Below are 16,840 nucleotides of genomic sequence, written 5' to 3'. Positions count from 1 at the left end.
GCAGCAGTGTGTCCGCGCACGGCGGCCTGCGCACAGCGGTTCAGCGGGGTGAGGAGGAGGGCCCCACCAGAGTGCGGTGGTTAGGGTGTGGGGCGCCGAGCTGGGAGCGAGAAACGCCCCCGCTGCTCGAGGATGGAGCTCTGGAGGACGCAGGTAAGGGTAGATGTGGAGCTGGGGACACGGCGGCCAGGGAGAGCGCACGTGTGCATTTCTAATGTTAGCGCCCCGTGTACAGTGTGCGGCTTTATGGTTTCACTTTGCTCTTGTGTCTTTGATTCATTGTATTTTTGATCATGGGGACATAATAAAGTTTACCTTGTTGTCTCCAGAGTTTAGTATTTAGTTATCTCTGCTTTAAAGTAATTTACATTTGTGGTAATTATATAAGATGAGGCCTAATCAGTGTTGGCTAAAGGCAAAGAGAATATCTGGGTCTAAATTCCTGAAGCTATAGAAAGTGAGACACGTGCCATTTTGCCTATTAAAAAAAAATTCAAATGAGTAAATGTTTCAAGATAATGATAGGTTCTGTGCGCAAGAGCAGTGCCTGCTGCAGAAACCTTGCAGGTATAGACATGTGCAAAAAGAAGGCACAGCATCTCTTTGCCTTCATTTGGACAAGTTTCTCATTTGTAATATATGTTTGTATATATCCTTTTTATTAACTTTAACAAATCAGGAATGTAAGTGTGAATATCTGATAGGCTTTTTAAACAAATAACATCAAGAAGATTTTTTGTTTTGTTTTGTTTTGAGATGGGGTCTCGTTGTGTAGTTCAGGGTGGCCTTGAACTCATTGTGTAGCCCAGGCTACCTTGAACTCATGGCAATCCTCCTGCCTCAGCCTCCCAAGAACTGGGATTACAGGCATGCACCATCGCACCTGGCTTCAAGCAGATTTTATAGCAGAAAATCACAATGATTAAAGTAATCTAATTCACAGATTTATAGTCATTAACATTTAGGAGGAAGAAAATGAAGATACATGGATATCTGCTAAAGCAGACCCAATATTAGATCTTTGTTTTGGTTCTGTAATTAGCCTGTGAATAAAGTTACCTTGTAAGTAGTTGGAAAGCAGGAGAAGCTGAAGATTCATGTTGACTTCGTTTTTATTCGGATGTGATTGTATTGAAAATTGTTTGACTTAGAAGTATTGTCTTTTTTTCTTAAGTGAAGCCTGATCCACCATTGGATTTGCATATGGAAATCACAGAGGATGGTAATTTAAATATTTCTTGGCACAGCCCAGCACTGGTACCATTTCCACTTCAGTATCAGGTGAAATATTCAGAGAATTCTACAGCAGCTCTGAGAGAAGTAAGTATGCTTTAGCAAATGAGATCGAAATTTGAGAAGCAACTGAAGACTCTCCTTACACCCCACAGAAATTGTTCTCTGCAGGCTGAGTAGCATACTCCTCCAGAAGGAATTATTGTGAGCATCGCATATGGGAGATATTTTACACACACATAGCTATGGGAAGTATAGTTACAAAAACTTTTTGAACTCATAATTGATTTTATTTCCAGACTACTGATTTTATATTTCAGCTTTCTTGTTTAATTGCTCAGTACATTGACTGACATGCCATGTGTGCATTTCCACTGTGGAGTGTGTCGTTTTCTTTGAATCATTCAGTATTTATGGAGCACCTGTTTCGTGCCAGGCTGCTCTCTGAACATCAGGTTGTTTTGGGGCAGTGGCAGAGGGGTGTGTGATGGGGTGGGAGTGCTGATGGGGTGGAGGATTGTGACAGTGAGTGGAGGCTGGGGCAGGCCACTTGGAGAGGGTGGCGCTTGAACAAAGATGTGCTCATGTAGGCATCTGGGAGAGCTGGGTTCGAAGCAGAGAGGCTTGAATGCAGAGGCCAGAGTGGCTGGGGGTGGGGGGAGGGAGAAGGCTGCAGTGCAGGCGGAGAACTCAGACAGCTGCCTGGGGAGGAAAGGCAGAGCTCAGCACGGGCTTCTTGGCTCATGTGACTACTATGGCCCATTGCATTGTGGGACTAAGTGTTATGTAATTCGGAGATATTTTTAGATCTGGGCTAACTCTTTAAGGCTTCCCTTACACAAGGAGCAGGTCGGTCATCCTGGGTTGTGTATGGAAAATGCTTTCTCAGTTGCACACTGGAGGGAGTAGGCTCTTCAGCAGGGGCCACCTGAGGCTGTCCCATGTATTCCTGATGCTTTCCATTAGTTTTAGTCTGTGGTCAGCCCCCAACCCCCAATCTTGAAACTGGAGAGTTTAATAACTTGGAGAATTTTGCAGGAAAACAGCATTTTCACTATGCAGTTCTTACTGACTTAGAGGTTCTTCATTCCAGATGTTTCCCTGTGGTTTGTGCACTGGATTTTGGTTCATGCACCATAGCTGGTGATCAGGCCCAGGTTCTTAAGTTCCTTCCTTCCTTCCCTCCTTCCCTCCTTCCCTCATTCCCTCCTTCCCTCCTTCCCTCCTTCCCTCATTCCCTCCTTCCCTCCCTCCCTCCTTCCCTCCTTCCCGCCTTCCCTTCTTCCTTCCTTCCTTCCTTCTGTGGCCCTGGCATCCAGGAACTCTTCTTGTTCTCTCTCCAGTGCTACACAGTGCTTTCTGAGAAGTTCATTTATTTATTTAGGTACTAGGAATTGAACTCAGGACCTTGCGCTTGCCAGGCAGGCGCTTGTGCCCCTGAGCTGTGCTTTCTGCCAAGGCTGTTACAGGTGGCAGCAGGGACTGGTGGCTTCCCACCATCTTTAGCTGCATGACCCAGATTCTGAAGGTCGTGCCTTACTTATCCCTCAGTAACAATATATGCTAATTGCCATTATGCCTTCTTTGGACCCATGACTAGTGTGTAGACTTTTGCTGCTTGGTCATAGATTTCTGTTTTAACTGCAAGGTGATAAGATAACTCCTCTGTGAGATTCTAATTCTTTGAAATTTGCTGAGACTTGCCCATGATCAACTTAAAGGTTCCACACTGCCTCAAGGCGCTGATGTCTTAAACCAATGCTTGACAGGTGGATGAGATGGTCTCGGCTACGGCTCTCCTGGTGGATAATGTGCTTCCTGGCTCCTCCTATGAGGCTCAGGTGAGGGTCAAGAGACTGGATGGCCCGGGGGTCTGGAGCGACTGGAGCGCCCCTCGAGTCTTTACCACACAAGGTGGGTCTTGGGACCATTTCCCCCAAGAAAAAATACGCTTCCTGAATCTGTGTTTGGTTTATTTTAAGCATCTTAAGTTTTGTGGTTCTAAAAGCAAAGAGGAGACACAATTTAACTTCTTATCTGTATTTCAAACAGATTAATATGATAATTAAGACATAATACTTTTTTTGGTACCGGGAATCGAACTCAGGACCTTGTGCTTGCCAGGCAGGTGCTTATGCCGCTAAGCTATATCCCCAGCCCTAATATGATAATTAAAATCGTGCTGGAGTTCCCATGTTCGTGCACTTCCATAGCAATGATCTTGTTGAATTACTTTTTATTAAAAAATTAAAAGTTAATATAAAAGCCCTAAGTTCATAACACCATTGTATTAGTAATTCTTTTAACTGGTAGGCAAAAGCCAAGTATCTTGATTTGATATTTTAAATGTTAAAATTTTATTTTCATATTTAATACACTTAATGAATGAAATCTTTTTACTGTTTATGCTTGGATTTGACATTTTCAATACAAATTTTTTATAGTTTTGAATAATGATTGATTGATTGTGGTGCTGGGATTGAACTTAGGGCTCGGGAGCGCTAGGCGAGAACTGTACCACTGACTACATGCCCAGTTCTTGAAGTCAGGGTTAATCAGAAAAGCCGCAGTTTCCTGGCAACTTCCTCATGTGCTGAGAAGTCTTGGAATAGTCTTGCCCTGCTGCAGGCTATGCTGTGATTGCAGGAGCACATTAGCGATTCTTCGACATTTTTTCACGTGCTCAGGTTGCTTACGACTGGATGGAAATGGCAAATGCCACGTGAAATGCCAAGCAAATACCCGAGCCACTGAGTACAACAAGTTTATTTACCATCACTTACTGCTTAGAAAGTGTTATCTAGTCAGCAGTAACTAGCACTTGACTCTTGCCAACCACCAGTAAATATTAAATAGCATAGATCAGAAATCCACGACCCGTGTGTTCAGCATCTCCGAGTCTGAGGAGCAAGTGAGATTGACACCATGTGTAATTTCTCAGCACAAGTAAGATCATGAGAAGAGCTGAACAAAGTCTCAAGCAATGGGAAGATTGATTCTGAAAAACAGGACTTCTGCCAGAACGGATGGAAACCAGTAAAATTGCAATTAAGTTATGCTACATAATGAAAACATCTGAAGTGCTGAGTTCTTATAATATCTTTATTAAATGCAGTTTAATTGTTATCAAAGAAAAGAAACTCACATCAGGGGATTTCCACATTTTGCACGTGGGCGCTCTTGTTATGGGTTAGAGAAAACATCTCCCTGCTAAAGAAATACAGCTACATCTTTTCCGAGAATAAAACAGTCAGAGGGGGTCTGTAGCACAGCAGTGGAGCGCATGGCTGGCTTACTCGAGGTCCTAGTTTCCCTATTTCAATCACGATTTGCATACTCTTGAGTAGTTAATACTTGTGAACAGTATTAACTTTCCTCTTTTAATAAAGTTCACTCATGTAGGGGCTGGGGATTTAGGTCAGTGGCAAAAGCACCTGCCTGGCAAGTGCAAGGTTGTGAGTTCGACTCCTGGTACTGGAAGAAAAACAAACAAACAAAAAAACAAGCAAAAAAGAACAAAAAGAAAGTTCATTCATGTAAACTTGCAAAGGTATTGCTACTTGGTCATGAGAAGAAAATTATTATTGTTTTCATTTTGCACATTAAATGTTGCTTAATATCTTCATGAGGATAATCTTTATTCAGATTAGTCATTCAGAAGTTACCTCATACATTTTAATAAATTTGTTCAATGCAAGTTTTTAAAGTTGTCAGATTTTTGTTAACTTATTTTCAAGTTTATATTTAAGCATTTAATCATGTCAAAACATGATAACTTTAACTGTATGTCTTGATTCAGCCTTCATAGATGCACTTCATTTTGAAGCAAAATGCTTTGAATTTTTGAGTCATCTTTAAAAGCTTTAGTTTAATTTATGAAAGTTTATTTGTACTTTTCTTTGAAAAGTAAGAATTATTCTGAGATTTTTGAGGCAATCTAATGATAAAGTTGAAAGTGGGTGAAGAATTGCTAGTAAGAGTTTTCCTGTTTCTATTTGATTATAGGCATACAAAACCAAAATGTCTTGTGTGGATTGTAAATATACAGCCATTGAAGTTTAACAAGCTATTACAGAATAGAGAAAACTTATGAAAACCAAAGAAAAATGTGTTTTGTTTTTAGAGGTAATTCAGGACATCTGTGTGAAAAGATACTGATATTTTATGAAAAGACAATGGCTTGCTTTAAATTGAAATGTACTGATACGTCATACTGTGCTATAGTAGAAATAACCTCTTCCTGTGTGAACTACTTTTTTCCTCTTCCTCATTGATAGTAACAGGCAAGCTAAGTTTCCAATTATAGGGGACTGACAAAAGAGTTTGGAACATTGTACAGGCATTAAAAATCAAGTTTTAGGAAATTCCGGATTGCTCGTGTCCTCAATCACAGGATACTGGCATCAGATGACTCAGAAGGAAATTGCAGATGAGTATTTAGCATTTCCCCTGCTTTTTATACTGGTACATTGCTCACACTACATTCCCTAACTCCTTTTCATATTTTTATCTCATTTTTCTACTTTACCTGTTTATTTGAAATCTTCACACAGCCAAACAAGACATTAGCAGCCCCAGCCCCTCTTCTAGCCAGGACTTTTGTCTTGCAGTGGTTTGTTCTAAGAACTCACCCCATGTTTCACTGAGTCTTAAAGCAGGCTCGGATGTCATTGTGGAACTAAACTATATTTCACTTTAGCTAATTTTCTGCCTCTCAGTTAGTGAGTGACAGATACTGATGGAAACGTATCTTATGGTGAATAAGCCACGTGTTTAGAGGACAGCTAAAAGGTGACCCTGGGTCATCTCCATTCCCTGGAGAGGGGGAGTTATTTGACAGTAAGTGTTCATCGACGGCGGTGACAGTCACCCGGTTTTTCAGAGCCCTTGTTTTGTTTTGGCGGTGTAGCCCTGGAATGCTTGTGAATCTCTGTGCGCGGGACAGGTTGCTTGCACGATGTTTGCTGTCCCCACCTGATCTCCTGCTTCTCTCTCCTCGCATTACAGATGTCATATACTTCCCACCTAAAGTCCTGACAAGCGCGGGGTCCAATGTTTCCTTTCACTGCATCTATAAAAACGGAAACACGATTGTTTCCTCCAAAGAGATTGTGTGGTGGGTGAATTTAGCAGAGGAAATCCCTCCGAGCCAGTACGATGTCGTGAGTGACCACGTTAGCAAAGTGACTTTTCTCAACCTGAAAGCCACCAAACCTCGAGACGAGTTCACCTATGACGCTGTGTACTGTTGCCAAGAACACCAGTGCCACCATCGCTATGCCGAGCTGTATGTGGTTGGTAAGAATTCCGAGGCTGTGTTCATTTTGCCATGCAAATTGAATTTTCATTATGGGCTCTGTATTCAGAGGCCTATGAAAGATGTAAGAAATTTTTTTCATTAAAAATTATCGGTGCCTTAACTTTATATTAATATTTTAATGTGTTTTAAATAGATGTCAATATCAATATATCGTGTGAAACGGACGGGCACTTAACTAAAATGACTTGCAGATGGTCCGCGAACCCAATGCAGTCGCTTGTGGGGAGCTCTTGGCAGCTGAGGTATCACAGGTACGAATCGCTTGTGCTGTGAAGTCTCTCTGTGTGAGGGGTGGGAAACACACTTTCTTCAGAAACATTGCCGTAGTAGGTGTCCTGTAGATTTTCTTTCTGAAAGCAGAAGGTAAAATATTAATTGGGAAATGTTTCAGGGTTTAAATAAATTGGCGATTCTTGAGAAACATTCATACCTGAGGTTTTAAGAATTGTAATTTATTTTTATTTTAAATTATCTTTTCTGAAAACCAGTTGCTGTTCTATAACTGCATTTTAACTCTTGGATCACACACATGAAACGTTGGTTTGCACGTTGGTTTGCAGACATTTTAATTTGACTTAGAGAGTTGACTAGAGTTGAATGTGGAGGATTTAGAAAGCATTAAACATATTAAATGCTTTGGCTAAAGATTAATATTTTAAAAGAGACAGAGATGAAAAGATTAAGAGAAACAAGTTGAATGATTTTTAAAACTAGATGAGAGTGTTTAAGAAATAAGCACTTAATAAAGAGTAATGCGTGCCAATGAGGAGATGTCTGTGCTTATTTATTTGTTTTTTGTTTTATAAATATTTAAGGCATCTCATAGCATCTGCTCTTGTCTCTCTAAAGTGTATTGTTTAAAAGGATATCATCCTTGATTAGAAGACAGGTATGTTTTTATTTTTAAAACATTCTTCAGCAGTTTTCGAGAATGTGTTTGGCTTGTAAGCACTACTCCCTGCCTTATTTTTATTTGTACTGGCGATCTGTATGGCACACTCATTTGTTCTTAAAATCTAAACTTTTAAGTTGAAAAATACATTGCCTTCCTCAGACACAGATCTCAGATCTAAGCATTAAATCAGACATTCCTAGGGCTAGGAGTCTGCTCTTACTTAGCACAATGTTAGAAAAATACTGCAGCTGTTGCTTCCTTTATCTCCTGTCTTGGTTACTTTTCTCTTGCTGCTGGGACAAAATACCTGACACCCAAAGTTAAGGAAGTTCGTGGAAGTTTCAATCCGTACTTGGCAGATTATAAGGCAGAGTGGCACATTGCAGAGGGCTGCATCTCAGGGCAGCAGCACACCGCTGCAAAAAAACCAGCAAGCACACACCACACACCAGGGCGGAATCGGGGAGGAATGGCCCCAAGCACCTTTTTCCTCTTCCTTACATATGCAAACTATTCACTCCAGGGCGGGTGCAGCTCTCACACCCATATTCAAACTCTAAAAGCCTGCCCCATGTCCGCATGAGGCATTGGGGGAACACATAGACATAAACCATAACATCTCCCCTCATGTGAAGATCTAAAAATCAAGGATTTAAAACAAACTTTGTCGTCCATCTTTATATGCTTCCTTCAGTGTTTTCCCACTAAGGAGGGGTTTGTAGGAGACTGTTACGTAAACTGTCCGTGCCTGGTTTGCCTGGCTGACATATGCAGAGTAACCGTGAACCGGCTGAGATAACCCAGTTCCTTAGCCTTTGGCTGGAAAATGGAGAGAATGCCGTGGAGGACTCACAGCATCTGTATGAGCATTGATGCTATAGGTCACATAGTTATAATTAAATGATACAACTTCTGGAAAACATTCAACAAATAACAGTGGCTGCCATGACGCTAGCATTGCTAAGGATTCAATTGATCGTAAACAATTTTTATACTTCTCTGCCAGTCTTGTTTTCTGTCCAGTCATGATTCTTGTCCTTCATTTTCATTTTCCCATTCACGTTTCTTACCCCAACACAAGCACACATGTACACACACACACACACACACACACACATGTGCACACACACACCACACAGGTAATCTTGAAATAAAAAAATGTACAAAAACAAGAAATGAGAGAGTATAGTTTCTTTTCTTCTCATTTCCTCCCTCCCATTCCTGTGGAAAGAGTAGCTGTGACTTTCACCATTGCATGCTATATTCAGAGAAAACAGCGATGGAAGACTTGTTTCAAAGGGGGGAAATGCTTCACATGTTCTAGCTGGAATGTAGGTTGGACTCAAAATAGTTTTGCTTAATTTTCTTTCCTGAGAAAATGAGAATGATACTGTATCTAGTACATGATTTGTATATGTATCAGGAATTGATATTATATTAGCTATATGAAAATATTAGGGTACTGGCAACAAAGCTATAATTTATTGTCAGTTACATTCTCAATTTGTGGTGAAATTTAATCTCCTATATTAAAATGTGAGGAATTTGTTTCCTTTCAATCCCAGGAAGCCCCCATATTACTACTTTTGATTCCTATTTTTAAAATTGTATCTCCAGTATATAATATTAGCATAAGTTTAAAGTAGTGGGTGTCTATCTCTAACAGTGCTATCTCCTTATTAGAACATTTATTTATTTAATTTAGAACATTTATTTAATCTGCATCCTTATTTAGTGTCTAATGAAATATTTCCTAGGAGTTACAGTCCATTTCTACAGAAAGACATAAGATTGGGAATTCAAGAATCCTACTCTAGTAATGACATCTGTTATTGGGTGGAACAAAACTCTTTTAAAAAAGAAATCAAGGTTTGAAATATTTTTATTGCTTTCTTGATGTTGTTGACTTATGAGTATTTTTGTGTCTTTTAAGGAGCACCCTGTATTGTTCTGATAGCCCATCTATTTATCCCGTATCAGCACCGAAAGATTGCCATTTGCAGCGGGATGGCTTTTACGAGTGCATTTTCCAGCCAATATTTCTATTATCTGGCTACACAATGTGGATTCGGATCAATCACCCTTTGGGTTCCCTGGACTCTCCACCAACATGCGTCCTCCCTGACTCTGTAGGTATGTCAGACTGGCCTGTGTCTACATTTCCATGCTTGCAGATCTGGGAATCGAGCCAGGGTCCTGGGCATGCCAGGCAAGCACTCTACCACTGAGCTGTACCCCCAGCCCTATCTGCGTTTTCATTAGCATATCTGGATCTAGAGTGATATGGGGTTAATGTTGTACTTCACCATTTTTCTGATCACGCTAGATTTTGAAAAAAATGTTTCCATTTACAATGGAATTGAGACGATCAGCCATAGAGTTTTATAGCTTTGAGTTTAACTTACATATTTATAAGTATACTTCTTCAACAGTTGCAATGTTTTCAACATGCTTTTGATGAATTACTTCAGATACTGTAAATAAAATGTTTTAATAATGTTTTTTATAAATAATACACCATTTTACATGTTTTTCTTCCAGTAGCTTTATGAAAACATTTGGTATTTTTAATCTAAAAGTTCAAGTTGGATATTCTAAGGGTCTTTATAATCTGTGCAATCATAACCCAAGGCTTTGATCTGTGAGGTTGTAAAACAGAATCATTCAAAGTATCTAAAGTGGAATAAATAGACAAAGATAATAAAATCTGCCATGATACTTAAAACATTCTTTTCAAGAGGTATTTTTATTTCTAAGGACTCAGAGTGCTCTTGGGAAATTTGATATACTCCTCCAATATCATTGTGAAATCTTTGAGAAATGACCCATTTATAATTATACAGCAGAAGTTAAAGAACATCTTTTGGTGCTGCATTTTATGTTGTTGAGAAACTATGCCAAAAATTAATAATTTAGTCATTATTTTCTCAATTAGTACACATTTTAATTAAAACCTACCTTTTGTTAAGTTTAGGTTAAATTTGTTTTGATTACTGAATTTCTTCTTCAAGATGATACTCCAATCAATTGATTCTCTTCCTCTCTGTGTAATTCTGTTCTAAGCAGTTTTGTCACAAGTGATACTTTTCTGGTACTAAATATCCAGGATAGCAGGAAACCCCCTACCCTATCAGCACACACAACACACATGTCATATGTGATGAATGTGACATGGATTCAGTAGTACATTCTACCTGAATAACCTTTGATGGTTTGCTTTTCAAAACTAAAATAAAGAGTTTAAATTGGGTTTCTGTTGCTTTAGCAAGAGAAAACAGTATGGAAATTCAACCTAACGATCCAATCCCAGCTCCTACTAGCTTTGGGAACTTGGACCAGTCACACGAATACTCTCTACCACCCTTAAAATGTGGGTGGCATTTCGTGCCTTCCCAGCGTGGGCCTTAGTGTGGGTATTGCATCTACAGTGATGCTTCAAAGAACAATTCTTGCAGACTGAATGGCTACTGAACATGTCCATATAATTCAGAAGAGTACAATCACGTGTTTCACTTTTTATGGCCCCCTGACATTGATACCTCCTTTCCTGGAAAGACATTCTCCATTCTGAATTAAAAACATTTATCATCAAACTGGGTTGGTGATGAATAATACCTCCTTCAAATATGAGGAATTGAATGATCCCATGGAGCTGTATATTAATGAAAAATTTTAGGTGTTTTTTATGAGCAGTCTAAAGTATTAGTGTGGATTATTGAAAAAAAGTGATTTAAACAGTTCTGCACTGACAGGAGTCTACACTTTTACACAGTGGTTTTGTTCAGAAAGAGACTTGGGGGAGAGAATGACAGCAAAGGCCGAAGCCGCACCAACCCAGCATGGGCTCTTCCCTGTGCCTCATTAAGACTTGAGCAAATAGCAGAGCAAGAGTGCGGGCCAAGAACACGTGCTGCTGGCTCTGTCAGTTTTCCTATTCTTTATGCCTCATGTTTGGTCTTCGTTCCGGGTTGGGTCATTGAGGTGCTTTTGTTTTTTTGGTTGCTTTCTTCTCATTTGCCCATTGGCTTTCCTCTCTGGCCCTACACCTTGCAGTTGATGCTGTCCTCTGGCAGAGGTGACCGTCAGAATAATTCCAAGAAGAGGGGCCTTGCAGCCACAGTGCTGACCTGACGTTACTACCCCAGTGGGTGTGGGTCGTGGGCCGGTGTGGCGGGGATCCAGTGTGCTGGCTTCAGGGGGGCTGTTTTCAGGAGAACAGCTCTTCCCAGTCAGCATGAAAGGGTAGTACTTGCACATTTTAACAAGTGTTGTGGCATACCAACTAAGCCTGTGCCCTCTGCATGGAATTCTCGCTCTTGGTACACACTCGGAAGCACACCCAACCTCTCAAAGGTGACGCTTGGAATCATGGGCCTGGCGCTCCGGAGGCTCGGTGTTGTGCTAGGGCTTCCGGGCTTTTGTTTCCAATATGTCAGGTTTCCATGTCGTCCTTTGTCGTCAGGCAGAGGGGCCCTGAAATTGATGACTAATAACCCTAGGAGGTGTGTGCGGTGGGTGTGTGCCTCCGCTCAAATTTTTACTGTAGCACTGGGAACAGCAATATGAAAAGTGAAAAGAACACAAGATAGCTTTTTCCTTGGGATTTCTATGGTTTTTGGGGCATTATATCTTTCCATCTATCTTGCTTATCAATTTATACTTTTAAGAGCTGTTGTTTAAAAAGTCACTTGCTGTTCAGGTCACCTTTGACTCTTACTGAAAGCCTGTTTTCCTCAGCCTATAGAAAACCAGTTTTTCTCTGAGAAACTACTTCTGACCTTTCCCTTAGCATAGAAATAATTAATAACAGAAGAAGAAGAATCTGAAATGCATGCAATTTGAAACTGGTGCAGGGTGTGATTTTTTTGCCTCAGATGAGGGCTCCATACACGACCAAGTTTGCTCTTGCTATTTATTTTGTTTGGTGTGGCACCTTTTTCATGGCCAGTCAATTTCTCTTTGGGTGTTTGTATCAGTCTGCAAAGTAATGTGGATAATCTGGTGCTTTTTTCATTCTCTTTATTTGCATAATAGAGATATTCCCTTTCTTATATATCATGCAGAGTTATAGGGGATCAGATGAGGTAACGAATGAGAAACTTTCGAAAAGCATGTTGTTTTATTAATGTGAGATGAAACCTAATTAAACATTGCTTTCAATGACAATTGCATAACACCACTTTAAAAATTTCTAGTGAAACCACTGCCTCCATCCAGTGTGAAAGCAGAAATTACTGCAAATATTGGATTATTGAAAATATCTTGGGAAAAGCCGGTCTTTCCAGAAAACAAGCTCCAGTTCCAGATTCGCTATGGCTTAAGCGGAAAGGAAATCCAGTGGAAGGTACCTGTACTTAACGTTCCCTTACTTCGCCTCACACAATGCTCTTTCTCATCATGTGTAAGGGTTTTATGCACACCAGGCTGCTCTTATTTGCACCACATATATCCTACTATATTCTGTGTCTATTTTCATTAATTTGAGTCATCAAAATCTTTTAAGAACAAAATTTCTTGATCCACTGTTTCCCAACACAACGCTTTAAGAACACCAGCCTCATAAGATGTCCCTCGTGGAAAGACTGTGTGGCTAAGAGCCTTTAGGAAACCTGCACCACTGTACCTTCCAATAGGAACTGCAGTGTACTACATAGTAAAGGTTTGAGGAGATCCTACCTAAGAAACATTTGTGACTTCATCATCTCACCCCATGTTTCCCAAACTCATTTATGCAAGGAATTCTTTTCCTTTTGACATCTATTAATGTCCTTGAGTACATGTGTGTTCAGTGGAATGCATTTTGAAAGAAGCTATTTTACTTGAGAACCAGAATCATATCTGTAGTGGCAAATATGCACACGATGGCTTTATGTGTCGGTTTTATGACAGCAGCCTGAAAAGACCTAGCACGGCCAGGAACTCGAATTATGTCATTAGATCACAGTGATTGCAGTTAAGATGAGCATGAAGTTGGGTATGATGATGCTACTCCAGAGGCCGAGGCAGGAGGGTTGCAAGTTTAAGGGCAAATTAGGTGACAAAGCAAGACCCTGTCTCAAAGTAAAAAGAGAAGTGGGTGTAGCTCAGTGTAAGAGTTCCTCTGGGTTTGATCCACAACACCACTTATAAATAAATTAATACATAAACAAACAAATAAACAAATAAATAAAAGAATGTGAGAGTTTACCTGTTTAATGAGGGAAATTGACTGTCACTGAGTTTCTGTAGAGGCCCTGTCTAACTGCTAAGTTACAGTCTCAAAAGTCTTTGTGGATAGGGGGTTAGGAGACAGGGTTAGTAACAGGGTAAGAGAGTGCCTGGGAAATGAAGCTCCAGGTGAACCAGTCTGAAGTCTTTCCATCAGCAGTATCCAGAATCATGGAGAAATCCCAGACTTGAAGGTGCTGACCATCTCAGATGATTACTGTGACTTTTTCTAAAGCCAGACAGCACAGGATCAGTTCTCTCTTATTTTGGGAGTTGTTGAAGTTTAAAATAAAATGCACTTGCGTCCTTTCAGGCAGATGTGTAATTGTGATTAACCTAGCGCTTTGCCGTATTTTACAGAAGCATGAGGTAGATGATGCGAAGTCCAAGTCTGCCAGCGTCCCCGTGCAGGACCTGTGTGCAGTGTACGCTGTGCAGATGCGCTGCAGGAGGCTGGATGGAATGGGGTATTGGAGTAACTGGAGCAGCCCTGCCTACACAGCAGTCACAGATGTCAAAGGTCTGCAAGCATTTTGTAAATGTGTCTTTAAAGTGCATAAGCGTGTGCTTCAGATCTGACTGAAAAATACTGCTTCCAAATCCACTTCTACAGCGTGGGCTTTTTGTTATTTTGCAGTTCCTGTGAGAGGACCTGAATTTTGGAGACGAATTAATGGTGATGTTACTAAGAGGGAGAGAAATATCACCTTGCTCTGGAGGGTATGCCTTTTTTTTTTTCTGGTACCGGGAATTGAACACATGACCTTGTGCTTGCCAGGCAGGCGCTGTGCCGCTGAGCTAAATCCCCAGCCCCGGGTATGCCTGTTTTTATGCTGTTCTTTCTACTTTAATCCTCTTAAAATCATCTTAAGGTCATCATTCCTAATCTTGTCATTATCGTCAATCTCCCGGAACAATCTGCAGTGCTGTGCTTCCGTTCAGTTTTGATTTGGGATTGCAGAACCAAGATGTCTGGTGGCTGGGCACTGGCCCGGTGTTAGGAGCCCCTAGTTCTCTTCCTGGCCTAGTCTGGTGCTCTGGTAGGATGATGTCACCTGTATTTTGGCAAAATCACTGAGACTTTTCGAGGCTCATTTTCTTCGTCTGGACAAATCAATTGGGTCAGATGATACTTAGTGTTCCTCAGGGTCCCAACTTTATTCGTATTAATCCCGAAGAACATAAATGCACCTTGCCCTCACAGCCCAAGAGCACCTAAACACAAGAGACATTTCTGTCTATAGGACGGCTTATAAATCATGGGTATTTCCTTAAATATATTCAACCTAGGAGTTTGAGAGTATTCTTCCTCCCTAAGGAGTTGATTTCTATCCCAAGTGAGTAGACCGTTTGATCAGTAAGCACCAAATCTGAGACTGATTTGGGAATAGAACACATGAAGTAAAAGAGTATTTGTCACCTTGAATTTTAATGTGAAATTCACTCTTAGTAGTACCCAAAAGTGAATTAACACATACTTGAAAATAATTTCCCGATCTAAATCTAACCCCTGTGTAAAACTGGGGTATAAAAGAGTTTATGTACTTTTAGTTTGTAAATCCAGTTACTATACGGTTTTAAGCAGTTAACAAACAGTATGATTTCTAAGCAGTTTTTCTTTTCAGCATTTCTAATGCAATGTTAATGTTAACAACCGCCACTGACATTTATGAAGCACTTACTATATTCCAGGTACCTTTCAGATCTCTGTCTCCCAGGGAGCTCAGTGTCTGCACTCCGAGAGATGGAGTAGGGAGGGGGGCTCCTTGAGGGAAGAGGCTCTGCTAAGTGACACACGGCCATCTTGTTGGGCACGGTGGTGCACGCCCTAATCCTAGCGCTCTGGGAGGCTGAGGCAGAGAGATCATAAGTTTGAGCTCAGTCTGAGCAATTCAGCAACTTAGCAAGACCCTGCCTCAAAAAGTAAGAAAGGGCTGGGGATGTAGATCAGTGTCAAGGCCCTGGGCTCCACCCCAGTACTGGGAAGAAAAGTTTTGTCTAGCCATCTTGCCCAATAGGATCCTTTCTTTTGCTTTGTTTTATCTCTGTGGACACTGGCTCCAAAGACCTGACAGTTTTTATGTGAGGGACGTAGATGGGGTTAGGGCAAGCCAAGAGAAGAATTCAGTCGATGTAGCTTTTCTTGTTCTTATTTATCATCTCACAGCTGTAGCAGCTGCCCTCTGACCCTGGGTGCAACCACTCTCTCTCAGGCCCACAACAAACTCTCCTCACAAGCTGGGAGGTGCCAGGGTGAAGCTCTTCTCCTCTCCTCTTTCTTTTTATGTTATGGAATCTGAGGGTCAGGCCCTGATTGCTTTTTAGATGAGGAAATTCTACTCCTCGTCAGTCTTTGTTTCTTCAAAGTTAGAGTGCAAGTTCCTGGTAGTAAAGTGTCCTAATTGTAAGCTTATTTTGTTTCCTTCCGGGGATACAGTTGTTCTTACTTTGTTCTTTATGGCTCAAGAAACAAACCCCAACAGGGGAAACTAAGGTTGCTCTGTTCCACAACTGCCCCTGTCCTTCATGGAGACTGATCCGTCCCAGGCAGCCTCCGGCCTGCCCTCTTTACCACCCCTAGTGTCCACACAGACAGTGCCTGGCCTCCCTTGACCTCTGCTTCCCAATGGGAAATGTGTAGTGAGCCCAGGAGCTTGCACTGTGGCCTTAAATTAATCCACGATCGTGTCTTCTACAGCCTCTGATGAAAAATGACTCTCTGTGCAGTGTGAGGAGATACGTGGTGAAGCACTGGACTTCCCACAACGGAACATGGTCAGAAGATGCGGGCAATCAGACCCAGCTCACTTTCCTGTGGATGGAGCAGGCGCACACTGTTACGGTTCTGGCCATCAATTCCATCGGGGCTTCCCTCGAGAATTTTAACCTAACATTCTCATGGCCCATGAGCGAAGGTAAGAAGAGACACAGGGGGGCATCCCCTGCAGCTATCAGTATTTAACCCCTGCAGAGCCTGCCCGCTCTCGGTTACCTTCCTGGCAGCCTTGGGTTCCCTTTCCTCCTCAGTTCTTTGTATGAAAAATAACAAAACACACTGCACATTGATTGTGGTAAAACACCGTCAAAATGGTGTTATTATGAATGGGAATATTCTAGTATTTCTAATCTTTTATAGCAATGGATGTTGTAGATCAGCATTTCTCTTTCTTTCTTTCTTTCTTTCT

At 41.2% G+C, this 16,840-nt stretch overlaps 1 protein-coding gene across 2 annotated transcripts in view; it reads left to right on the top strand.

Annotated features, from left to right (window-relative positions):
* The window catches only part of Lepr (leptin receptor), a 76,419-nt gene that overhangs the window by 40,973 nt on the left and 18,606 nt on the right, over window positions 1-16,840 (top strand). For both annotated transcript variants that reach the window (XM_005385299.2, XM_005385300.2), the window contains exons 6-14: window positions 1,175-1,320; window positions 3,003-3,147; window positions 6,241-6,531; window positions 6,687-6,804; window positions 9,382-9,581; window positions 12,644-12,792; window positions 14,016-14,175; window positions 14,293-14,375; window positions 16,354-16,570. In XM_005385299.2, the coding sequence (XP_005385356.1) occupies window positions 1,175-1,320; window positions 3,003-3,147; window positions 6,241-6,531; window positions 6,687-6,804; window positions 9,382-9,581; window positions 12,644-12,792; window positions 14,016-14,175; window positions 14,293-14,375; window positions 16,354-16,570 (1,509 nt within the window). The remainder of the gene's footprint in view (window positions 1-1,174; window positions 1,321-3,002; window positions 3,148-6,240; window positions 6,532-6,686; window positions 6,805-9,381; window positions 9,582-12,643; window positions 12,793-14,015; window positions 14,176-14,292; window positions 14,376-16,353; window positions 16,571-16,840) is intronic.

The sequence above is a fragment of the Chinchilla lanigera genome, unplaced genomic scaffold, assembly GCF_000276665.1.
Source record: "Chinchilla lanigera isolate Chin_1 unplaced genomic scaffold, ChiLan1.0 scaffold00022, whole genome shotgun sequence".
Lineage (NCBI taxonomy): Eukaryota > Metazoa > Chordata > Mammalia > Rodentia > Chinchillidae > Chinchilla > Chinchilla lanigera.
The sequence above is the reverse complement of the archived record's forward strand: the minus strand, read 5'-3'. Positions and strand labels throughout refer to the sequence as shown.